The sequence below is a fragment of the Terrapene carolina genome, unplaced genomic scaffold, assembly GCF_002925995.2.
Source record: "Terrapene carolina triunguis isolate 2854851 unplaced genomic scaffold, T_m_triunguis-2.0 Scaffold113, whole genome shotgun sequence".
Lineage (NCBI taxonomy): Eukaryota > Metazoa > Chordata > Testudines > Emydidae > Terrapene > Terrapene triunguis.
In genome coordinates, this window is record NW_020664464.1 from 5,223,517 (window position 1) to 5,250,476 (window position 26,960).

At 44.4% G+C, this 26,960-nt stretch overlaps 1 protein-coding gene across 2 annotated transcripts in view; it reads left to right on the top strand.

Annotated features, from left to right (window-relative positions):
- ADAMTSL1 (ADAMTS like 1) overlaps positions 1–26,960 on the top strand; it is a 274,580-nt gene that overhangs the window by 206,913 nt on the left and 40,707 nt on the right. For both annotated transcript variants that reach the window (XM_026652366.2, XM_026652367.2), the window contains 3 exons: positions 3,799–3,926; positions 8,832–8,960; positions 23,799–23,978. In XM_026652366.2, coding sequence (XP_026508151.1) covers positions 3,799–3,926; positions 8,832–8,960; positions 23,799–23,978 — 437 coding nt within the window. The remainder of the gene's footprint in view (positions 1–3,798; positions 3,927–8,831; positions 8,961–23,798; positions 23,979–26,960) is intronic.

The following is a 26,960-nucleotide window of genomic DNA, read 5'->3' on the forward strand; positions in this document are numbered from 1 at the left end:
TGTAGGGCAACCAAGATCAGACAGAGTAAAATGTGAAGGGAGCTGGGTTATTTTCATAGGGAAAAACAGTTTTTGAAATGATACAGGTTATAAAAAGGATTGTTACATCTGGCAGGTATTTTTTCACAACAGATAAGACACTCAAAACCTAACAATAAAAACAGGAGACTAGGAGTAAATAGGAATCTCAGGGCAGAATGGTTTCATGCAAAGGATAATAATGTGGAAAGAGTTTCCAAGGGAAGCAATTGAAGCAAAAAGTGTTAATGAATTCAAGAGAAACTTAGATTTATTCTGGAGAAGGAGGGGATTGAGAGACATGCTGAAAAAGCCAGCAGGTTAAATGAAGCAGATTTTGTTTTTAAAGGCAAGTGTGTTGAACTCAGTTGGCCTTTTCCTGTTCCTAAAAGGACTTGAGCTGGATCATCAGCTACATTGATGTCAATGGAGCCAATTACAACAGTTGAGGATCTAGCCCCTTATGTTTTTGTCTTCACCCCAAAACAGATTGGAAACACCCAGAGTTAATCAACTGTTGTACCAGCACTATAGTAGCATTAAAACCAGAACCAGCTAAATTAAAGAAATGTATTCCTACCCTGATGGTGATATAGACTTTTTAGAAAAGATTCCTATCTGTTTTAAAAAAAAAGTGTGTGTTGCTTTAACCCTAGGGATCAATCAGTCTGTCTGTTTATAGAAAGCCCTGAGTCTATATTTGTGGGGTGAGTGGGTGTGTAACATACAAATTTTTAGCCCAGGAAGGCTCATCAAGAGTCAGCTGAAATGCTTAAACCAGTTAAATCAGCCACGATTAAATATGATGGATACAAGGATACCCGTTATTCATCACCATCAAGTGTTTTTCATTTTGACATCAACACAAGGCTTAGTACTAATGTGTTTGCTTTGCTGTTGTCTGGATTCTTTGATATATCCCCGAAAGCAAAGTTAAGCCATTTCTTTGTTGTTATTTGGAAGGATGCTACTGGGGGGAAAAATTGCAAAGTCTTGTGGGTTTAAAGTCCTTTTTATGTGCAGATTGAACCAATAGACCTCTAACTACCAAATTTTTGCATGCACAGCTGTTTGCATATGCAAATATTGCTGGCACGATCTCACCGGCTCGCTGAAAATTTGCCCCTTAAATTCACAGGTTTTTAAGAGATAAAACAATCCTTAAATCTGAAGGAGGGGCTTCTATCAACTCTTGTTTTCTTTTGCTACACAAGCATGTCAGCAATTTAAATATGAATAACATTTTTGGCTTGTAAATGACTCTGCATTTCACTAAGCACTTGCAAGACGTGGTTGGCACAAGTTGAATCTTTATTATTGTGATTATTTTTTTAAAAATGGGTTTTAAAGGAAATCAGACTCCTCTCAGATCCTAATAGAATTCAATGGGTGGCCTGAATCTGGTTTGTTTTAGAGAGCTACCACCCATGGTGTTGAGCAGGATCAAATATCCCTAGTGGTCCATGAGACAGCAGTTTTCATTCAAGAAAGAAAACTCTCATCAGCTCAGGGTTAGTGGATCAGACTTTGATTGCATGACTTGGATGGGCTTTTTCCTTCCATCTCTCTTCCCACTCCCACCCTTGTCTGTGTTAATCTCCATCCTGGCTAAGGGTTTTATGCAGAACAGCTGCTGAAAGTTTCTGATGAATAAAGCAAATTTGTCATTAGGTTTTGTCATTAGTTAAATCTACGACTGAATGGAAGTAGGTTCTATATTCCTACCTTAACAGGAAATACATAGTGCTGCAGTTGAGGACATTTGATATACATGCTGGTTGAACTCTCAGGGCCCATTTTGATCTCACTTACACAGCATAAATCAGGAGTCAGTGGAGTTACACTGATGTAAAACTAGTTTAGAGGGTGTAGAACCAAGCTTTAGTGCTCTCAGTTCATACAAAGTTACACAGTGTACGTCAGGGTGACCTGGAGTCTGTTTCCACATCTGCCACTGCCTTACTATCTGGCCTGGGTCAACTCACTTCACCTCTCTGTGCTCAGTGTGGTCAACTCTCACAATTTTTAATCACAGGTCTCTCAGTGTTCAGGGTTTTCCTTAAAGCCCCAATGTTGAGGGCCCTTTGATTATGGGGGAATCTGTTTTCTTTTCTTGTTTTCTTTTTTTCTAAAGCAGGTTCTATTCCCCACTATTTCAGAGAAAAGCTTGACAATGTGACTTCAAAAAGCTCCAAAAAGACACAGAAAATAAAGAGAACCCCAAATGTATTATTTTTAAAACCTCCTGATTTACAAGCTAAACTTATGAGTTAGGACCTCCAGAATCATAACTTTTGAAGACGTGGCATTGGCAATAGTGATGCCTCCATTTCCACTTCCACCCTCTGTTTATCTTGTCTCTTTAGAATGTAAGCGCTTTGAGACAGGGACTGTCTCTGGCTATGATTTTGTACAGTGCCTAGCACAATAGGGTTTCAGTTTCACTTGAGGCATCCAGACGCCACCAAAAAACAAACACTAACTAATTATAGAGGTTCATTCCATTTTAAAAGATACTACCCATTTGAGAGAGAGTCCCGAAACTTAAAATGGTGAATATTGCTGGAATCACTCTAAAAACTATATTAGTATTTTAAAGTGCAATTACTGTAGCAGTTTAGCAGTGCCTCAAGCCTCTCAGTTATCCCCAATTTATATCATTTTTGTGAGATAGTTTGTAAGAAGCAAAATTTGATGTTAAAATTTGAATGAATAAAAATATGTACCACCTTATTGTACCACATTATTGTGCAGTGTTGTTAAAAGGTGGGATAAATAATTTTTAGAAAATCTGGTAATTATTTTAAAATGTGACCTGTAATAAAGACTGGAAAATATAAAAGGTTTAGAAAGCCTTTGTAGTTATTACCAGTATAGGCCATGGACTGGAGTCCTGCTCTTTGTGTGAATTGATTTACTTAAGTAATGGTAGCGTTAAAGATTTCCGTGTAAGAGAGTTTAAACAAATTGTATTTTACATTCCAGTTGTGAAGGTACCTTTTTCTTTAAAATCAATTGAATCATTCTCAATGTTTCAGTTCTTTATGGTATAGGACGTGATCCTGATCCCTCTTAAATCAGTGGAGAATCAGACCCATAATTTGCTGCTGATTGGTCTTCAGGAATCACCAGATTCATTGTCCAATACAGACAAATGAAAGAGAGCTTTCATACTGAAACCAGTCCAAAAAGTGCAGCTAGCTGTTCTCACATGCTACACCTGCCCCACACTCTAAGGCATGTATAACTAATCTAGCTAGCTAGCTCCTGTTTAGCTAAGGTACTTACCTGGCCTCCAGTGCCATAGTATCTGAGTACCAAACAACCTTTAATGTATTTATCCTCACTATTCCCCGGGACATAAGGCAGTGCTATTATCCCCTTTTTACAGGTGGGTAACTGAGGCACAGAGAAGCTAAGGGCTTGCCCAAGATCACACAGGAAGTCTGTGACAGAGTGGAGACCCCACTTTTCCAAGTCCTAGACTAGTGCCCTATCCTTTGGACCATTCTGCCTCTTCCATCAGCAACCTGTTGCAGCAGGGTTGAGAATGAAATTAACCTGCATGTAATCACAATAGCCACATAAGATGTTTAACCCCTGATTTTCATAACTTTACTTCTTTATTTAAACAAAATCTGCAGGCCCAAAATGTGAGGAAACTGTGTAATTTACTTGTCATTCTGTCTCTCTCTTTAAACATAACTCTTAAATCCTTGCGAAAGTGTTTTCACACAGACTTGCTGAGACCTTCGCTTCTGTATTTCTCTGTTGCTCCAGGATACTCCTTCAGCCAGATGACTCTTTGCAGATTCTAGCACCAGTGGAAGCTGATGTGGGTTTCTACACCTGCAATGCAACTAATGCTTTGGGATCTGACTCTGTCTCCATTGCGGTCACTTTAGCAGGTAACGGAAAAGTTATATCATTATACAGAACTCTTTCTGCTACTGGTATGTTATCAAGTACAGATGGGTACGTGCATTCAGATATTATGTAACTAAAACACAAATTGCAAAATCCTAAAAACAATAATAAAAGTCTCCAAAGCTCACCAAAATAATCCCCAAACTCTCCCTCAACCCCCACCTAACAATTTATCCCTCCCTTCCAGAAAAACCCTGGAAAGACAAATAGGCTTTGCAGCGTGGTCTGAAGATCAGCAGGTTCCAGCTATAGCAAACTGAGACTGGAAATGCATTCCACAGTTCTACAAGTTCCCACACCCAGAGCACCCTGCCGCTAGCTCCTCTTCCCCATGTGCATAATTAAACTTGGGGGTGGCAGCCTGAGCAGCTTGGACAATCTCAACTACCCTGGGAACACCAGAGGAGACAGGCAGTCTCTGTGGTGCTTAGGCCCCAAAACATTTCCTCCTTCCAAACCTTGTGTGACTAAAAACATGGAATCTCTTAAGCCGAATGTCAAAATGGACAACATAAGTTATTCCCTCTCGTGTCTGTATGGAAATAACGTCAATCCACTTTGTTCCACTGGAAATTGCTCTGTTAGCTGGGGTGCCCCAGTGAATGAGCTAGATTTGAGGGAAGATATAAGTTGAGGCCGGACAGATAATATCCAGGATTTTGGACAGCCGCAGGCCACGTCCCAGGCTCAAGCTTCAAATTATGTAGAGAGCTTTCATTTATAAAATATGTGCATTTTCAGTGACTATTTCAAATCATCAGTGGTTTTCTCACCACCCTTGTACAGCATGCATCCTGTGGGGCTCTTGTTACTATTGGCTCCATCCTGTAGTCGCTGAGCACTCTAGTCCCAACCCAGCGAAGCACATAAACCATGACTTTAAACCTTGTTGAACGGTCTTGTTGAAGTCAAGGGGAATGTTCAAGTAGATAAAGTTAAGCAAGTGCTTAAGTGCTTCGCTGGGTTGGGACCAGAGCGCTCGGCACTTTTCAGAAGCAAGCCCTATGTCCTTTCTAACCTGTTCTCACCAAAGCATGACTGACATTCTTCCACCCACTGAGAAATAAAGATTCATAAAGGATTAACTTTCTGTTTCATATGTATCCAGTAATGGTTCAGTTCCACACCAGACTAAATATTCTTTGTTCATTTAGGCATCAATACTAATAAAAACCTCCCTGGGGAAAAACAAGAGAATTGTAAGATTGTGCTTGTCTCCGCAGAGGGTTCCAGCAGGTTCAGAGCCACAGCAGGAGGAGGAGGAGAAAGCCAAAGCAGCAAGAGGGTGAATGGGGAATGGATGCAAAGGATGGGGAGTGGGGAGTAGGAAGGAGGGACAGTCAAAGCTCAGGGGTTATAACAAGACAGAGGTCAAGGGGAAGCAGAATGTGTTTTTTAATGGGAGAGAGGGGGGCCGAAGAAAACATATTAGTAAAACTACCAATAAGTAGTTTGAAATTCCATATCTGACAGTATAGCTCACTCGTGTTTCACTGCTGCAGCTCCCCAGTATGTGTCTATGTAAGTAATAATATTCAGCGGTGGGTGTGCTGACTAGAGAGGCACAAGTGCATCATTGGACTTGTGAGTGAGCGTTTCAACACAGAACACGGGCTGACTCTAGAGCAAGGGAGCACTAGGAGAGACATGGCCTGGGCTGAAAGCAGCTCTTTTATTTAATTAATAAGATTGGTTGAAAAGACACCCCACCTACCCCATGGAGTAGAAGCAGCTGGATCCCTTGCAGGGACAAGGGAAGAGCTAAATCAGAACTAAAATAATATTTTAATTAAACATTTAAAGTTAGCAAAAACAAAGGGCCTGATTTTACTCTCATCTACTCCTATGTAAATCTGGAGTTATGCCACTGTAAAACTGGTGCAAGGCCCTAAATTTTGTATTGATACTATATTATAAAATATTAGACAAAGTTCATGCTTAGTGTAATTCTAGAGTTACATCAGAGATGAATTTAACATGCAATTTTAAAATGGCATCTTTAGGAAGTTGCATAGTGATAAAGAGGTTTTACAGTCCTTATAGTCCTGATGGGTGAATTCCTTGTGGGATAATTAGGAAGCCTCTATGGTTAAATCAGTTTTCATCCCAGGCAATTTATGGAGACAAATGGATCTCAAGCTATAGTAGTGTCCACACAGACTCTGACATGCATGCGGGATTTTACAGACCCAGCAGCTCTTTTGAGGTAATGAATTATTCAAGACTTCGGTCAACTTTCTGAGGTGAATTATCAACTGCAGACTTCCTGGACGTGATCTTGGTGGCCCCTGAGCTCCTCCTGTAAGGTGCTGTGCATCTTCATCTTCCGCCAGCACTTTGCAAGATGATCCCCAGTTGTACGGATGAGATAATGGGCAGTTTTTGAAACAACGCAACAAAACTTTTTGGCACAAAAGAAGTGTTTTCCCAAATGCATTGGAGGCCAGAGAGCTTCTTCAGAGGAACTGGGAAATGTGGGGAAAGCTTATCTCATTAAAAATGAAGGACTTGGCCTCACTGATGAATTTAGCATGTGCAGAGAGACACTGAAAATGTGCTTCCATTTTTGGAGTGGTTTGCTACTTTTTATTGGTTGAACAGTTGACAGATTTTTAATCTAATGAAGAGATCATGAAACCCCCACTGGGAAAATAAAAGCTGAGTTGCTATTTGAGGTCTCTTTACTTCTTTTATGATTTAGTAGTTACATTAAAACATCAGAACTTTGTGAGCATTTCATCAGTGAAGCGAAACATTTGTTGCTGGATATTCCATTCACATGATAGACACGGTAGGTTGATGGATAGATGGATTGATACACTAGCAACTCCATATAAAAAGTGCTTTTAACAGTCCTGGAAATACTCTAAATCCACATGGCAGTTTATGGATTTTAATTAGGGGCAATTGAAACAGTTTGAGCAAAATCATCCATCCAACCAAAACAAGCGGAACTCTTTCTCCCCCCCCTTTCTTACCTCCACTCAGGCTTTTTAGGCCAGTTTCCTCCTCTGCTGCCATTGCAGATTTACAGCCAGCTTAAGTCATAAGTAATATAGGCACAAGCCTAAGGCCCTGGCCCCTGAAGTTGCATGATGTTGTCACAATCTAAGCTTTCATTTATAAAAACATTTCCAGCCCTTATGGTGGTGAAGATGAGTTGGAAAATGTAAGTCAGGTATAACTGAGGCAATGTCATCTGCCTGAGCATGCAGACAGCCCAAAAAATAGCTTTGAGAGGTTTGAAATTTCCATTTTAACGGGTCGTTAACTTTGAACCCCACAGCTCGGTCCCTTACTGCCATCACCCAAGAGGGATGGATTTTGCTGTTACCATCCTGTCATGGATCTACGGAAGTGTCAACAGGGACCACACAGACACTCCCTCCCCTCATCTGTTTGGTTGGGGGAGTTCTCCCTCCACTAAGATGGACCCAGGCCTCCTGAAAACAGAGAGAGGAGGCCCAGCCCGTGTAACATGTAGCAGTGGTGGGCCCCCATCAGACGGCCGTTGTATGGGTGGCCACTGCAATCCCCAAAGCAGTGGGCCAAAATACAGGGCCAAGGCTCCACATGCTGCTGTGTCTAGAGCCCCAGATTGCCTAAACCTGGCACTGACCCATACACCATACCAACTCCAAGTCCCATTTAATGCAGAGACACATGCTGCTGCTTCCCTGCACTCATGTCACTGTCATACAGCTCTCACGCCGCTACCGTGTTTCCCCGAAAGTAAGACATCCCCCGAAAATAAGACCTACTTCCAGTTTTGCCTCTCGCTGTAATATAAGGCATCCCCCGAAAATAAGACCTCCCGGATAATAAGGCCACCCCGGAATATTAGGCCCCGAAGCTCCAGGAAAAATAAGACCTCCCCTGAAAATAAGACCTAGCGCATCTTTGGGAGCAAAAATTAATATAAGACACTGTCTTATTTTCGGGGAAACAGGGTACTCTCAAACACACCTATGGCCCCATGCACACATCAATACACACACTTCCCCTGCTGCCCCTCCACCCTCACGGTCATGCTGTTGTACCAACCCTCACACCATCACACACACCGCACTCCCCTCCACCACCGGTTGCTCCCAGGCCACTCTTACAGTCACACTACTAGCTGCCATTGCATCTTAGTCCCTGTTGGGCCCAGCTTTCTACGTGCTGGGCTTGCTGCATAGGCTGCCCTTCTCTCTCTTCTGCCAGCTGCCCTCTGTTTGCATTTAGGGTGCCACCATGTCATACGTTACGAGAATGTCCCAGAGCAACATAATGCACAACGCCATAGTTAAACAGAAGGGCAGCAGTCAAGGGCTAGCACCTTTGACTGTCAGTTTTTGGCACATTTACCTCGCTCCCGTGCAGAACTACTGATGTCTCGCTTCTGTTATTATCAATTATTTTGTGCACCTAAAATGGAGTTTATGGAAAATATGACTGAAGTTAAAGAAATGGATCACATGTTGTTCTAAGCCTCCTACACTGCTAAAGAGCCTGTATCCACCCTTTGGGGGCTTTGTCCTATGTTTGGTCCTTGGCAAGGGGCACTGTCTGCCTTGCAATATCAGGTGAACAGCTTGCTGCAGCTCCAGTTGCATTGCTGTTTATTGGTTCAGCTGGTTCTCAGATGTGCTGGCATGACTTTAATGCTATTCATTCACTGCTTTAAGGGATTTTTTTCAAAGCAACATCAACTATGAAATTGAGCAACTCCTGCATAATATAGTAAAGCCCAAGAGCAGGTTGCCTGCATCACTCATACGCCAGCATCATATGCTGGCAGGCAGCTGTCCTACATCAGCCATTTGTATTTCTGTACCAATCATATTGTTCACAGTCTTCCCTTTGTGACTACCATGTACTTTGCTTTGTGAACCATGGTACAGGAAAACCACTGATCAAGGCATCGAGAGCTACGCTGATCAACACAGAGTCCTCCGCTGTGACGGTTGACATTGGAAGCACAGTGAAAACAATCCAAGGTGCAAATGTTACCATTAGCTGCCAAGTTGCAGGTGAGAGACAGCTCGGTCCTTATAGCTAGCAGGTACCAAGTGTGTTTTTAGCTATAGATTTCCTCTGAAGTTCCTTGGCATGTCTGTGTCTGTGCACAGGTGCCATTGTTTCAGATTGTTGGGTCTCAGGCAAAAATTTTCTTTGCTTTCATACTATGGGAGCATTGGAGTTGTCATCCCATGTGAGATCAGTGGTCCATTTACCCTGGTATTCTGTCTCCAATAGTGGTCAATAACAACTACTTCAGATGAAAGTGTAAAATCCCTGTAATGGAGAATTGGTGGGCATCCTGGAACTATTCAATATTTTCATTAATGACTTGGATAATGGAGTGGAGAGTATGCTTATAAAATGTGCAGGTGACACTATGCTGAGAAGGGTTGCTAGCACTTTGGGGGATATTATTAGAATCCAAAGTAATCTTAACAAATTGTAGAACTGCTCCGAAATCAACAAGATGAAATTTAATAAAGACAAGTTCAAATTTTACACTTGGGCAAGAAAAATCAAATGCACAACTACAAAATGGGATTAACTGGCTAGGCAATAGTACTGCTGAAAAGGATCTGGGGTTATGGAGGATCCCAAATTGAATATGAGTCAACAACTTGATGTAGTTGCGAAAAAGACGAATATCATTCTTGGGTGTATTAACAGGAGTGTCATATGTAAGACATGGAAGGTAGTTGTCCTGCTATTCTTGGAAGTGGTGAGACCTCAGACTGGAGTACAGTGTCCAGTTCTGGGTGGAACACTAAGTCCAGAGTAGATCAACAAAAATGATAAAAGGCTTAGAAAATCTGACCGATGAGGAAAAGTTGAAAAAACTGGGTATATTTAGTCTTGAGAAAAGAAGACGGGGCGGAGGGGGGACTTGATAAGTTATTCAAATATTTTCAGGATTGTTATAAAGAGGATGGTGATCAATTGTACTCCATGTCCACTGAAGGTAGGAGAAGTAGTAATAGGTTTAATCTGCAGCAAGGGAGTTTTAGGTAAGATATTAGGTAAAGCTGTCTAACTATAAGGATAGCTGATCACTGAAATAGACTTCCAAGGGAGAGGTGGAATCCCCATCTCTGGAGGTTTTTAAGAACAGTTTAGACAAACACCTGTCAGGGATGGTCCAGATTTACAGGAGGCTGGAACAGATGTTCTCCTGAGATCTTTTCCAGCCCTGCATTTCTGTGATTCTATGCCAATTTGGGAATTTTACTCCTACCCCCAGGCAGGTAGTGGCTGGCTTCTATCCTGAAGCATGAGAGCTGAGATTCCTTACACATTTTTTATTCTACCTTGTGTATCAGTGACCTCTTCTATTTTTTTTTCCATTTACATATACAAATGCATGGGTTCCCTGTTGAATTTGTCATTGATTTTAATTATATACTGCAGTTATTCTTGTATATAATATTATATACAAGTGTATAATTAAAATCAATGACAAATTCAACAGGGAACCCATGCATTTGTATGTGTAAATGGGAAAAAAAAATAGAAGAGGTCACTGATACACAAGGTAGAATAAAAAATGTGTAAGGAATCTCAGCTCTCATGCTTCAGGATAGAAGCCAGCCACTACCTGCCTGGGGGTAGGAGTAAAATTCCCAAATTGGCATAGAATTTATAAATTTATAAACATAATTTTATGTGCACATTTGCATACTTTGCTACTCTGGACAGGTATTTTTGTATACAACTATATATATAATAAGACATTGGAATAAAGAGGGGACTTTATGATATCAGATACAATAGGCCAGATTCTTTGGACACACTGAGCTGCTCAAAACTACTCTAAATTATGCTGGCAAGGTAGGTGAGGTAATATCTTTTATTGAATCAAATTTTGTTAGGGAGAGAGACAAGCTTTTGAGATACAAAGAGCTCTTTCTCAGGTCTGGGAAAGGTATGAGGGTATGTCTACACTGCAGTTAGACACCTGTGGCTGGCCCGTGCTCAGGCTCAGGCTAAGGGGCTATTTAATTGTGGCGTAGACATTTGGACTCAGGCTGTAGCCCAAACTCTGGGACCCAGGGAATCACGTGGTTCTAGAGCCCAGGCTCCAGTCTGAGCCCGAATATCTACATCGCAATTAAACAGCCCCTTAGCCTGAGCTCTGCAAACCCGAGGCATGGGCCAGCCACAGATTTTTAATTGCAGTGTAGACCCACCCAGAGTGTCACAGATAAATACGAACAGATAGTTTAACATAAGTAGTTAGCACATATTATAAGGGACCATTCAAGGTGAAGTGGTCTGTTAACACCCTTGTAGTCAGAAGACAAAATGGTGGTTTAGTGGGTTAGCTTGTAATGAGCCATAAATCCAGTATCTTTATTAAGACCATGATTTTTGTATCTAGCAAAGTTATGAATTTAAGTTCCCAGGCTCATCTTTTTAAAGTGTTGTTCAGGTTTCCTTTGAGGATGAGGACTGATAGGTCAGATGTAGAGTGATCATTAAATTATGCTGACAGTAACAGCCCGCTAAAAAATAGTCTGTCATCCAGGCATCACTGGAGCACTGGGTGCTTTGGCCATACCCCCTCCAGTCTGCAATATGCTCCCTACACCAGGGAGATCAGAAGTGGGTGGCGCAGAGGTGGTATAACCATGCTGGGACTTTTGTGTAAGGGATACCTGAAAATTATTCACAGTGCAGAGCAGCTGGAATGGGGGTGGAGGATCTGATCCACTAACACAAAATCCAGTTTTCTGACCTACACCAAAGTTGGTAGGAAATGTTTATGTTGTGGCCATGGAAGATAAGTACTAAGTTTGATTGTTTCCTTCCTTTTTGACTAAATTGGAGGAGGAGGGAAATCTGCCTTCTGGCAGGAGATTTGTTTCAATCTTAACTATGGAGAAACAGCATGTCTCTCCACAAGATAGTCTGTCTGAATTTTCCTTCTTCCACCCCACCTTCCAGTCCCCTCCCCCAAAATTCCTGACTGTAACGAGTGCATGACGCATCTTTGCACTGTGTTGTCATCTCTTTAAATTAACAAGGTACATGTGGTACTGGTCAGCGGGGATAAAAACAGTCCAAATGACATGTGGAGTACAACACTCGGATGGGATCCCAGATAATTAATTACTGTCTCTGGGATTAACAAAAGAAAATTACAGTATTACTCTTCCTGGCAGCTCAAGGAGGATTAAACTCAGTAATTCTGCAGCATTCTCATGCCAAAGTCCCTTGCAATCAGACTGATTCCCAATGCCTTCTAAGGAAGGTTCTGTTAACTTTCCCAAAGCACCTTCATGGCCACCAGCATTGATGGAATATAAAAGAGAGCAAATTAAATATGGACATATAAGATTTCCCTTTTTTGGATGCCGGGCTCTTTGCAACAGCACCTGGGAAATGCCGTTGATTCAGATGGTGAATACTGTTAAGCAACTGTGGCCAAATTCACCCTGAGTTAACATTGGATTCCAGCAGCATAAACCAAAGGACAAATCTACACTGGTGGAGATACTGCCAGGGAGGAGGATGTGGCAGTGCAAAGTTGCCACAGTATCTTTTACTTCTGAGGAACCATTTCCTGTTTGATCATTGTGGAGAACTTTCCAGCTGATCATGGAGACTCAAGGCCACAAACGCGCTTCAGCATGGATTACCCAGGAGATGATGGATCTTATTGCTGTGTGGGGAGAAGAGTCTGTACAGGCAGAGCTCCGATCCAGCAGAAGAAACGCTGACATCTATGCCAAAATCGTGCGGGGCAGGGGGGAGGAGGGCTACAACAGGGACACACAGCAGTGCCACGTGAAAATAAAGGAGCTTCAGGAAGCGTACCAGAAGACAAGGGAGGCAAACGATCATTCTGGTTCTGCCCCACAAACATGCCACTTTTATGAGGAGCTGCATGCGATTCTCAGTGACAACCCCACCACTACCCCAAAACGCTCCGTGGATACCTCCCAGGAACCCCGGTCGAGCTCGAGCAACAACGAGGAGGAGGAGACTGTGAGGCAGGCAAGCGGAGGATCCATTCTCCCCAACAGCCAAGAACTATTTTTAACCCTGGAGCCCATCTCTTCACAGAAGCAGTTAGCAGCGGAGTGTACAGCTGAGCATGGTCCGTGCTTATTGTGCTATGGTGTCTGCATGGGTAACCCAGACTTATGAAAAAAGGTTCGAAAAAGGCTTGGTTTTGTTTGCTATTGATTTCAGGGAGGGAGGGAGGTAAGTGCATCATGGGAGGCTAACACCATGTTCCCGTAACCATCCACACAAATGTTTTGGTCCCTGTGACGGAGTTGAGACTCACCACCTGGCGCCTCCTACTGGTTGTCTCGGGAATTAGCTCTGTCCAGTGGAGCGCCCCTTCTTGGTGGTATCCAGTCCGTCATCTCGCCCTCGGTTGGCATGTCTGGACCCGCGTCGCTCCCAAGCTCGCGGCGTCCTCTTCAAGCCACTGCCCTCCGGCAGTGCCCCTTAGTCCATCCACACAGCCTTCCGGTGGGGGGTTGATCAGCAGTCCTACTATCCAGCCACCATGTCCAACCACACCCTTTGAGTCTAATCCCTTTCGTCAGGGACCTGGCGGGTATATGATGGCTGCTCCCTACGGCCGATGGCTGGGTGTACTGCAAGGGAGGAAAGGGGGGACCCAGGCCTGCCCTCTACTCTGTGTCCCGACCCAGGGACCCTCTGGCGGCAGCCTCACTGTCCTTCTCTCCCCTCGTCTGTCCGCTTCCCTGGGCCGCTTCCCCTACGGCCCCTTGCACCTTGCTAGGCCCTTCCTCTCAGGGCCTGCAGCCTGGCAGACACCGGGCTGGAGTTAGCTTCTGCTCCCCCAGGGCCTGCCCAGCACTGCGCTGTCCTAGGTGCTAACCTCCCCTCCTGGAGACAGACCTTCCCCTGTCGAAGGCCTGGGACAGACTGACTCTCCTCTCCCTGAGCAGCCTTCTTATAGGGCTGAGCCGGGCCCTGATTGGCTCCCAGTAAGCCCTTCTCCCATTGGCTCCCTGTCTGCGCAGGCCCACTGGCCTGCCGCAGTCCATGCTCTCCGGGGAGTGGGGCAGCCGCCCCACTACAGTCCCATAAGGCATTGCAAGCCCAGGCCAAAATTCTACTTGGCTACATGCACTGTGGGATAGCTACCCACAGCGCAGTGCTCCATGTGTCCATGCAAGCCCTGCTAGTGAGGATGCACTCCACCAACACAATGAGCACAGTGGGGACACACAAGATGGACTTGCTTAAATCGGGGGCACAATGTCGACTGACATAAAATCGACTTAACTTTGTAGTGTAGACATGGCCATAGAAACAAAATGATTTCTGTCTGCTGCCTTGTCTATAGTGAGAAAAGGCACCATCTTAGAAAACATGTCAGCAAACTAGCATGACATGAAATACAATTTTGCCTTTAGTGTGGCCAAGGATTAAGTTATCTGATTGTGGTTTAACACAACTGCCCTGGTCCACTCTAAGGAGAAAATCATGTGTGACATTGTGTTGGTTAGAAAATGTATTTTCCCAGTGTAGACAAACTTGATGGCAGAATGTAATGTCACAGTTCCCCAGGTGTCATGAGCAGCTCTCCAGAACATCTTGTTCGACGTGCTAGAGGCAAAGGAATGGTTGGAAAGTGCTACTAAATTCATAGAGTATTTAATCCTACAGCCTGTTATAGACATTGAGGGAAAGGAAGCAGAATATTGGAGGTAAGAGGAGAGAATCAGAAGTCAAAGTGATATTTACAAAGCCAGTGTCGGGAATCTCTACAGGCAGAAACTTCCCAAAGTTTGTAAAACCTTATTTCTTTTCTCTATGAATCTCAGGGGTGCACCACAGCCAGTAGCACAACGATTGGAGAATTGCTCCAAAAAGCAGCCTTGGAGCCATTCTCCTTTCAACTGAAAGCCCAATTCACCTCATCCTTAGAAGCTTTGTGCAGATGGCACTGCTCTGAATTGTCCATGATGGAGGGCTTCTAGGGTCACAACTTGCAGCTCTGGCTCATGCAGAGAAATACTTTTAACGAAAGTCTGCAGGGCAGCAGAATAAATATACACAGAAAAGAAATATTAGCTGCAAGGCTTAATTATGACATTTGCTAGCTGCTGCAGGCAGGAGACAGGAATAGGGGCTAGTTGCTGACAGGTGCTGATAAGCCTGGTTTCTTCGAAAATAAGAGATAATGAAAGGGACCATTACTAGAGCCTGGGGAACTGTTTCTATATAGCGCTTTAATTTCTTTTAGGGGCATAAATGCTGACAAATTCTGTGGTCTGAAATGAATTAAAGGTGTTTTTAAAAGTAGTTAAAAATTATAGTAGTTCTAAAAAGAGGCTAACTTCCTGCTTGATACACCTTGACTGAGTTACACCAAGGATGAATGTGGCCCAAGGCATGTGCAGCTGTGGGACCCAGTTCTGCTCTCCTTTCACCAGGACTATGCTGTGGGTTTGCCCCACTGGGACTATATGTCCTATTGGAAAAACATTTTAACTAATGGGACTTTGCACCTAGTCTAGAGAGGCCAGGGCATGTTTAAAGACTTGGTAGGTGATTGTGGCCAACCCCAGGATCCCTCTGGCACTGAGCCTAAGAGCTTATCTACACGTGAAGTGCTACCTTACAACAGGAGAACTCATCAGTGTAGATAATCTATCTCCCTGACAGGGTAGCTAGGTTGACAAAGAATTCTTTTTCTTGTCCCTATGGGTGCTCCACTGTAGGTGTATGTGCCTCCCTGCGCTTCTGATCTGAGATCTTTGGTAGCAGTGTCCGTTTGGCCCACATGTGATCTCCCCTCTTCATGCTCTGCCTCGAGGCTAATTAGCACTGCGCGGGCGAACCACCCTCAGTTCCTTCTCAACCGCCCCTGGCTAGACATGGAGCAATTAGCAGTCCACTCACAGATACCTTACTTCTTTAGAAATTCGTTCCCAGCTTGTTTTAATGTTTTTTTCTTCTTAATCTCAGGGGGTTTCCTTTGATTTTTTCTCTGAAACAAAGCTGCTCCTCATGGAGGGAGCTCTTCAGCCTGCAACTGTCCCATGCCCAGAGACTCCCAGGCAACATAAGTCTTCTCCTCAGCCTTCTACCTCCAAGTCCAGTGAACCAAGAAAGAAATCCTTGGGCTCCCCACGTAAGATTAATAAGAAAGCTTCGAGCCCTCATAGTGAGCCCCAAACCAAGGAGAGGAGATCTCCAGCATGTTCGGTCTCTTCAGTACCGACAGCACTGAAGGCATCTCAGCACGTTACCCACGGATCGTGTGGGTCCAGTGAAACAGATACCGCTTATATGCCTAAAGACCCTATGGGCACAGGCACCAAAGCAGCCCTACCACCGGTCAGGGAATGAAGTGGAGACTGTACCACTTTCTGGCAGGTGGCATTGATACGGACATTCTCAGTACTGACAGCTGCGAGACAACCATCATTGGACTGCTCCATGCGGACAAGATTGCCAGTTCCCTCAGTACTGCCGACTCAATACGAGCAACCACTGATGGTACCAACTACTGCAGCAATTTAGTTTCTCTAAGGACCTCACATTGTCTGAGGTACCAGTGTCTTCTCTAATCGGTACTGGATCCCTGGTACCGTGCACATCTCGAGCCCAGGAATCACCACTGGCACCAAGTCTTGCACCTCCACTCTCCATATCGGCTTCATTGTTTTCCAGTGGAGCGTCAGATAGTGACCAGGAGAAGGTCCTCTCCCGCCACTCTCATCATCCTTCCTTCCACTATCAATGCGGGCCTGCCCAGTCATACTCTCGGTATGGCCAACCCTTGTAGTATGACCAAGCATGGGCTCAATCACCCATGCCTTTTCCACTGCCCCAGTGGCCCTATTGGGATCTGTGGGTAGCTTATAGGCATCATGCTTCCCTGGCATCTAGCGTGACCAACCGAGAGACTGTGAGCCATTCCCCCTCAGCCACCATCTCAAGAACCTCAGAACCTCCTCAGGAGATGTTGGAGGAGCAGGAGGTCAGACTAGAGGAGGAGGTTACACCACTTACTAACATCTCTTCCTCCTCTCCAGATGAACCACTATCTATGGCAGATGATTTTAAATTCTTCCAAGACCTGACTAAAAAGGTGGCAGACACCTTACAAATACCTCTCAAGGAGGTAAAAGACACTCACCATAAGCTTCTGGATATTCCACATACATCATTCTCCTCCAGGATAGCCCTCTCATCAATGAGGTGCTTTTGGATCCAGCTGAGTTTATATGGCAAACGCCAGCATCGGCCACACCGACATGCAAACAGGCCAAAAAAAATATTATGTACCTCCCAGGGATACGGAATTTCTTTTTTCCTACTCTCCACCTAATTCTATCGTGGTAGATGCAGTATCGTAGCAGTGAACTTCCATGGCTGGCAACATCATTCCAAGTCAGACCCTTAGGATAGGGATTGGGAGCACCTTGACTTATTTTGATGAAAGGGCTACTCTTCTGCTACTCTGCAATTTAGAATTGCAAATTACTAGGCCTTAACAGCAAAGTATGACTACATATGAACTATACCAAACTGAACACCCTATTGACCTGTCTCCCAGAATCACAATGGGAACAATTTTGAGCACACCTCAACAACCTCACGACTCAGGGCAAATGGTTGCCCATGGAAGTGATTCTCCACATCAATCTCCTCGAACTCAGGGCAGTCAGAAACACTTGCGCTCACATTCTCCCACTGATCAGAGGTACACACACAAAGGTCATGACAGACAACATCACACAAATCGTCTGGGAGGTGCCAGATCATCCTCCATCTGCACAGAAGCACTAAAGCTCTGGAACTGGTGCATTTGCCATAATGTTCTAATATCAGCAACCTACTGCCAGGAGTGCAGAATACAACAGCGGAGAGTCTCAGGGCTGGTCCACACTGGGGCGGGGGATCGATATAGGAAACGCAACTTCAGCTACGAGAATAGCGTAGCTGAAGTCGACGTTTCCTATATCGAACTAAAAATACCTACTTCGGGTCCACGCGGCGCAGGCAGGCTCCCCCGTCGACAGCGCTTCCTCCTCTCGGCGAGCAGGAGTTCCGCAGTCGACGGGGGAGCGCTTCTGGGATCGATCTATCGCGTCCAGATGAGACGCGATAAATCGATCCCAGAAGATCGATCTCTACCCGCCGAATTAGGCGAGTAGTGTGGACCAGCCCTTAGTCACAAGTTCTCACACAACCACGAGTGGGAACTGAACCCAGCAGTACTTCACAGCATATTCTGTTAATGGGGGATGCCAGCAATAAATTTGTTTGCTAATTACGTGAACGGGAAATTCCCACACTACTGCTCCAGGACTGGGCTTAGACTGCACTCAGTAGGGGACGCTCTCCTTCTTTTCATGGGACAAGAGCCTTATTTACACCTTTCCCCTGCCCCCTCTGTGGTTGCAGGTCCTGTTGAAAATAAAAAGAGAAAAAGCAAATGTTATACTGATTGCTCCCACTGGCCGAGATAGACATGGTACAGCTGGCGACATGTTCACATGTCCACTGATCTCTCTTCAACCCACTCCTTACCTCCTCTCGCAGAACAAAGGACACACTCGCCATCCCAACCTGCAGATACTCTGGCTCAAGGCTTGGCTCCTTCATGGTTCCAACACATAGAGAGCTCCTGCTCCAAGGAGGTACAGGAAGTGTTACTACACAATAGGAAATCAGCTACCTGTCGTACTTATCTACAAAAGTGGACCAGGTTTCAGGTTTGGTGCGACTCCAGGCAAATTATCCCAATATCTGCTACTCTCCCTGTAGTGTTAGCTTATATACTGGCTCTCAAGAAGTGAGGCCTATCCCTCCATTCGCTCAATGTACACCTGGTGGCCATCACGACTTTCCATCAACAAGTAGAGGGATATTCAGTTTTCTCATACCCAACTACAAAGAGATTCTTCAAGGGCATAACGAACCAGTTTCCCCAACCCAGATGCCCCACTCCAACATGGGACCTGAATCTAGTTTTAAAGAGCCTGACTAGACAGTCCTTTGAACCTATGGCCACCTGTTGGCTTACACACCTATCAATGAAGACCGCATTTCTCATGGCCATCACCTCAGTGAGGAGAATAGGGGAAATAGCAGCACTTAAGGCACACCTTCTTTATAGTATTCTTTCATGACAAGGTTATTCTGAAGCCACACCCAAAGTTTATTCCCAAGGTGTCCTCATCTTTTCACATGAACCAACCAATTCACCTCCCAGCCTTTTATCCCAAGCCTCACCGTAATAACAGAGGCCATGCTGCACACGGTAGACTTTAGGAGAGCCCTGGCCATCTACCTGGACAGGACGAAGACTTTTAGGAAATCTCTCAAGCTCTTTCTTTCCATTGCGGAAAGGTCTAAAGGCACATCAGTATTGGCCCAGAAGCTCTCAAAATGGGTCTCAAACTGTATTAGCTCTGCTAGCATGTTCACATTATAGTACCTCCATCTGGAATTTGCACACACTCCACAAGGTCAGTTTCCTCCTCTGTCGCCTTCCTCAAGAATGTCCCTCTCTTGGAAATCTGCAGAGCAGCCACCTGGGCATCTGTACATACCTTCACAGAACACTATGCGATTATTGGAGACTCTACTTCCAATGCTAGCTTTGGCTCTACCGTATTATCATCCAGAACAGACTGTACTCCAAAGCCCCAACCTCCGATTAGGGATACTGCTCGGGAGTCACTTACAGTGGAGCACCTGTAGGGACACTACTCGAAGAAGAAGAGGAAGTTACTCACCTTGTGCAGTAATGATGGTTCTTCAAGATGTGTGTCCTATGGGTGCTCCACAACCCTCCCTCCTCCCCTCTACTTCGGAGTTCTTGATAAGGACTATTCGGTAGAGAAGGAACTGAAGGTCATTCGCCCCCGCAGCACTAATTAGCCTCGAGGGGGGGAGAGCAAGTGTGTGGGCTGAATGGACACTGCTACCAAACATCTCTGATCAGAAGCGCAGGGACATACATATACCTACAGTGGAGCACCCATAGGGGGACACATCTCGAAGCACAATCGTTACTGCACAAGGTGAATAACTTCCTTTTCTGTCAACAAGGTCCTTAAATCACCTTAACTACACCACTCAGGGGTATGGATTTTTCACACCCCTGAGTGATGCGATTATGCTAAAAGTGAGGTCAGTTTTAAAAATCTGGTGTTGGTCACTACTGACTCTGGCCAAATTAGAAGGGGCAACTTAATATTTTTTGCAAACTCTCTCTTTTCCTTGTATTTTATGTTCTTCATTCCTCCAACTCTTCCCTAAGTTTCTTCTCTGTGTTTCATTCAAACGCAAGAGTTTTCTTTTGGGCTCCTGGCTTTCTCTTTAAGCCTTGGTTGCTCATTATCACTACAACACTGTCCGTAAAAGTATCACTATTTCAGAACATCACAGCACTGGAAACTAGTTTTTGTTGTAAGATCTCCAAATTGCCTTTAACAGAATATGCACATCATATAGCTAAAGGAGCAGCGGAATTAGCATGCTGCTTGTCACTTATACCAGTCAGCCTTTTGTGTGAGGGATAAACTAAGTCCAGTGAAAGGTAGAGGAATAAAGTTGTTGACGTCTGCTATTGAAGAAGAATGGAGAAAAGGGAAGTCTTCAGGGGGCATAAATACTATTAGCAAGTATTGGCTTGCCGGTGTAAACACCATCATTCAATGCCCAATAGGCTCAGCAAAAGAAAAGTTCACAAAGGCAAAAGAATCTTACTTCCAAAGGGAAATTTAAATGGCTTAGGGCCAGATCCTCACCTGGTGTAAAGTGATGTAGTTCCATTGAAACCAAATTAGTGATGCCAACTTTCACCAGCTGAGGAACTGATCCTGAAGGCTGCTCTTTCCTTCACATTTATGAAAAGTATTGTATTATGACTTCACGCTGGAGACTTGGTTTCAGTTCCCTTCTCTCAGCCATTCATTTTCTATTATTATTTTCTTTAAACTGCATTCTCTCCTATATTGGACACTATTATTTAGGCTACTTTTCCTCTGGACAACTGCATGACAAAACAGAAAGCTGGGGCTGACTGAAATGCTCTTGCTCCCCCTTGTGGTGAGGCTTTGGAAGAGTGGCTTTGCACATGTTTGCACCTGCATCTTTATATTTCATGAAGTGTTTGCCAGCTTGCTAGGACCTTGATTTCATTACCTGTTTCCGTAGTATAAACCTGTGTAAGCCACGCATGTAAGAAGGATACACAATAACAAAGTTGCTGCTCATTGAGATCTACATTTCTTCTCATCCTCCCCCATCCAGTTTGCTCTGTGCTGCTATAACATTTGGTTGCAATACATTTATGTTTAACTTGGAAGCTTTAGATTAAAGAAGAAAGGAAGAGTGACCTTTTTGTACAGGTGGTCAGAGAAGGTGTTTATAGATGTTCTGTACTCTTTGGATGTACATAGTTATCTGTTCTGTAGCAAAGGTAGCTGCAGATTGTACAGTGGTGTACAGACTAGATCCTGAAATCCTTGGTGGTACGTATTGAAGCAAAACGCTCTTTGACGTGAATGAGAGTTTTACCAGAGTAAGAGCTGGGTAAGTCTTTCAGGATTTGGCCCATCTGAATAGATATGCAGTCATCTGCAAAGAAGTGAATTAATGTAATACGGTGTTGGCAACTGTTGTGATCACAAGTATTGCCATATCTGATGTTTTTCTTAAAGTCCCAGCTCCGGGGGTCATGTGATTGTGGAAGATCTCAGCTTTCATTAACAAAAAAAGGCAAATTTCTAGCCTCACAGTTGCAGATAAAAGTTTGAAAATGTGACCACATGCACCCAAAAGGCTCAGAAAGCAAAGAAAAAGAGCTCCAAACATTTTTTTTTTAAATCTCCTGGTGGTTTTTTTTGTTTGTTTGTTTAAGCCTGGCTCATGATTTTTGAATGATTGGGATTGGCAGTGCTGGTAACATGAAGATGTGATTCATTGTAAGCAGCCTGAAGTAGTGCAGCTACTGTATTAGACGTGAAAGCAGAAATACCTATTATAGAATGGATTGTGCCTAAATTGGCGTGGCACTGAAGGCACGTGCCACATGCTGGCAAAGTCAGCTGGTGGTGCGGGGGGGATGCAAAACAGGCAGAGCATCCTGATGCTGCAGAAGTGGGCAAGCTGTTCTCTTTCAAGCTCTGGCTGCTTAGCACTGTATGGTGCTTATTGGCCCCATGGAACATTTAGAATAAGTTAGCCATTGAGACTTCATGCAGTGCCTGCCTAGTCCCTAGAGATGTGTTCATTCTCTGTGCCCCCTGGGTCCTTGTCTTTCTGCTGTGACTGACAACAAAATTGCCAATTGTATGATGGTTTTCATGATGTGGGCACATTACCACAAGGATTGTATTGAGACCACCAGTTCCTTCTGCCTAAGCTACCGAACAGCTGTCCGATGGCAAGGAATTACCTGCACTGGGGTGGCTTTAAACCACGGATTTAGAGGAAAAAGGAAGACAGAAGTAACCCTGTTATGTGAAAGAGTACAGAGATCAGAGGTGGAGACTGTCTGTTTTACAAACTGGGATAACTACCAGGCAGACTTCAAACCTTGTTTAAATTTTTGTACCCTGTCCTTGCCAGTTTACTTGGACCGAAGTGGAAGGTAGGGTCACACTTTAATAGTCAATTGCAGCAGGTCTGGGGGATTTCAAAAGGCTACTTTGTATCTTAATACTCTCCAAAAATAACTGACCTCTTCTAGTCTAATAGACTTCTTACCATAAAATGTACAGCACCCTCCCAACTGCCTCAAACCATTCGTTTGTTGGGAAGATCTGTCTTTCTGAACAGATAGTCACAGATAAACATACACTTCAAATTCCTGTTGGGGTAACAGCCCCAAGGAAGAGTCTCCTCAGCCTATATCAAAGGATTAGACCTGTGGTTCACAAACTGTCATCTATCGACCACTTGTGGTCTGTAGAGCACTTGCTAGTGGCCCACCAACAGGTGGCTCATCACATGGTACTGTCTCCTGCGCCGTGTTCTCAGCTTCTAAATCATCTTAAAAGATTGTAAAAATACAATATGTTCCTAAATATTACTTTGCTCTGTAAGCGATTGCCACAAGGATGTTATATGATCGTGATGGCGAGGGTGGCCCACAAGACAGTTGCCATTTTCACATGCACTTCGCACTGTGGAAAAAGTGTAAGAACCTTGGGATTAGACAACAAATGGGAAGTTGAAGGAGTTAGTGAAATTTGAACCATAAGTGTGGAAATCTGAAAAATTCTCTAGCCAGGTGTAGCTCCACTAAATCAACTGCTTATCCTGATGTATCTCTTCCCTGTTTATCTGCACCGTATTGTAAAATACAGAACATTCTTCAGTGATATTACATAGAGACCAGTCAATGAAGGTGAGACAGTCCTACGCAGGTGGTGGTACCTCCATGCTGGTGCTGCAGAGGGGGATGTTCTGTTCCTTGTATGCTGCCCCTGTGTTAGATCATGACATGGGAAGAAGCTATAGAAAAGGGTCTCCTTTCCCTCTGCTAAATTGGACTGAAAATCTCATAAGAACAGGCTTTCTCTTAGGATTTCCAGTGGTGCTGTCTGCTTATAGTCAGAACACAAATCTTACTATAAAATCATCCCTCGGAAAAGTGTGGCCCTTCTATTTCCAGGCCAGAGTGGATCCAGGAAATCCAAAGGCATTTATTTTATCTTAATATATATTTTAATGTATTGAAAGAGTTGACCAAACTCTCTTGAATCTCAAAAAGCCTTGGGCTGGAAGTTTGGTTAAAGGCTTGTTTTGATTATTATTTTATCCCAACTGTTTTGTCTGTCCCTAGTAGTAAAACCTCCATCCAGCTCCTATTCTTTTTAATGCCTTTCCAGGTGTACCTGAAGCAGAAGTTACTTGGTTGAGGAATAGGATCAAGCTGGCCCCTGCCTATCATCTGCATGATGGCTCATTGCTGATTGCAAATGTAACTCTGTCCGATCAGGGGTTATACTCCTGCAGGGCAGCCAATCTTCGTGGGGAGGTGACTGAAAGCACACAGCTGCTGATTCTTGGTAAGCTACAGAAATGCACGTCGCCTTTGTAACGGCTATTTGTTCATGACATTTCCCACATGTCACTGTAATAATGAAACCTAGGCACCAAACAGACCTCGCTCTTTGGAGCTAGTCAGACGACATAACAGACGAGAGAGTGATATAAACAGCCTTGTATTCCAGTGGGGAAAAAAAACCTCTAATTGTGTTAGCAGCCTACATAAGCAGGAACAAGGCTGTCTTCATTTGTGGAGAAGGCAGAAGATATTGGAATTGGGGGGGAGGGTGCGTGGGTTAGAAGGAAAAAAAAAAGTATAAGCTAAAAAAAAACCTTTAATATGTCATTTTCACATATTCAGATTTTATGGTTAATAAAAGAACCAGTCCCCTCCTTTGACCATTCCCCAAAATGGCACCTGTGAAATGAAGGCAATACCCTGTGTAATGCTCCATCTCCGAGAAGCAGACCCCCTGGTAAAGCACTGAGTGACACTGAGCAATTTCACACCTCACTAACAGATGCATAAACCTTGTGCACTTTTACAAAACAGTAACTCAGTTCATTGAAGGGTGAAGTTTACTTTGTCTTGGGTTTCATGGTAGCAGGCTGAATGTCTAGCTAGGTGATTTAGAAAGATATTGTCAGGCCCAAAGCATGGATGGAAGTGTTACCCACGACTGATTTATTGTGCTTGCTGATGGATTTTCCTCCCTAATAACACATCTGTGTCATTTCCTGCTGTCTGAGAGATGAAAGATCCGGCAGGACTATGTAAACGCTACTGTACGTTGGGTAATGAAGTGTGCACATTTTGTAACCCTGTACATGTTATTGCAGCAACACCATTAAAAAGCGTCCATTACAGAACTCTGTTTTCAGGACTTAGTATATAGCCTATTTTAAATCTCAACTACTCAACCTTGCAGGGTGAACCTAGGCCCTGCAGAATCTGCTGCCTCAGGGGCTCCAGTTCTTGGGGCAGATTTGAAAGTGAAAGTTCTCGCAATCTTATGGACAGCGCTGAAGCCTCTGTTTGATGTTCACATGGGCAGGGCCAGCTCCAGACACCAGTGTACAAAGTAGGTGCTTGGAGCGGCCAATGGGAAGGAGCAGCACGTCCAGGTCTTCGGCGGCAATTCATCAGCGGGTACCTCAGTCCCTCTTGGAGTGAAGGATCCGCTGCCGAATTGCTGCCGAGGAATGAAGCGGCGCGGTAGAGCTCCGCCGAAGTGCCGCCAATCGCGGCTTTTTTTTTTTTCCCCCTTCGCTGCTTAGGGTGGCAAAAAAGCCTGAGCCAGCCATGCACATGGGTCCCCTGTGACTTCAAATCAACCCTAGAAACTTGATCTAAAAATTATCTGCCTAGATTTTAAAAAATAACAACCTGAGTTTCATCTTAAAGATCATAATTCTCACATGGCTTCAGACCCTTTTCCTGCTCACGAAAAATGGCTTCTTTTTTAAAGATACAATGTTACGGTTGTTTCTCCAGGCAGCTTATACCCATTTGTAGGCAAATCACTTTCACAATCATTTTGATAAAAATAAATAGTATGAAACACCTGAGCCACATACATTTCATAATGAGCACACGTGGCAGTAGCAACCCCGGCTCAACATGCAGCCCCATTTAACTGAATGGGAAGGTGCCACCATTCACTTACATCAAGTTTACTGTTTGCAGTGTTGTTGTAGCCATGTTGGTCCCAGGATATTAGCAAGACAAGCTGAGTGAGGTAGTATCTTTCATTGAACTAGGTCTTGACCTGTGTAAGCTCGAAAGCTTGTCTCTCTCACCAGCAGAAGTTGGTCCAGTAAAAGATATCACTTCACCCACCTTCTCTGTCCTCTATCACATTTACCGTCATTTAAATGACAGTGGGGGAAAAACAAGAAACAAAATACAAAAATTGGATCATTGTTATCATCATAATTAATAATGGGCCAAATCCTACAGTCTTTAGGGACTGATCCTGTGAAAAGTGATCCTTACACAGACAGTTACTCCTGCACAGAGTCCCATTGACTTCAGTAGTACAGTAACTCCTCACTTAATGTTGTAGTTATGTTCCTGAAAAATGCGACTTTAAGTGAAACGATGTTAAGCGAATCCAATTTCCCCATAAAAAATAATGTAAATAGGGGGGGTTAGGTTCCAGGGATTTTTTTTTTTTTGCCAGACAAAAGGCATTATATACATTTTAAACAAGCAATTTAATACAGGTATAAGTTTTAAACCATTTTAAAGAAACAATTTAATACTACAGTCATCATCTCTGAGTATGAAGCTTGGTTGAGGTGGTGGAGTCAGAGAGTGGAAGAGGATGGATTGTCCGGCTGCTCCTCTTGCTGTTCTTGCAAGCACAGGCACTGACTTTGCCGGGGGCAGGGGGCTCAACCCCGACCCATCCACTCCACCCCTTCTCCCAAGCCCTCACCCTTGATTCGCCTCTTCTCCTCCCCCACACCTCCTCCCCCTTTACTTTGCACACTGCATCCTCGCTCCTCCCCACTCCCTCCCCTCCCTTCTGAACGCTGCAAGCCAGCTGATTGCCGCGGACAGGAGGCGGGGGGGAGCCTGCACGCCCAGTCCTCGCTCCTCCCCCCTCCCTCCTGCCTCCTAAATGCCACAAGCCAGCTGATTGCCGTGGGCAGGAGGTTGGGGGAGGAGGGGGAAGGCGCTGATCCACGGGGTCTGCCGGCGGGCGGGAGGCGCTGTGGGGGGAGCGGCGTAGGGAGGCTGCTAGCTGTGGAGAAAGCAGGCAGCCAAACAACATAAGAGTGGAGCATTGCACAACTTTAAATGAGTGTGTTCTCTAATTGATCAGCAACGAAACAACGTTAACCGGGACGACGTTAAGTGAGGAGTTACTGTACACAAGAGTAACTGTATTCAATGTAATAACTCTCTGCCACTTTGGCCTCTTAGGCTAGGTCTACACTACAGCGGACTTCCGACCTAAGATACGCAACTTCAGCTACGTGAATACCGTAGCTGA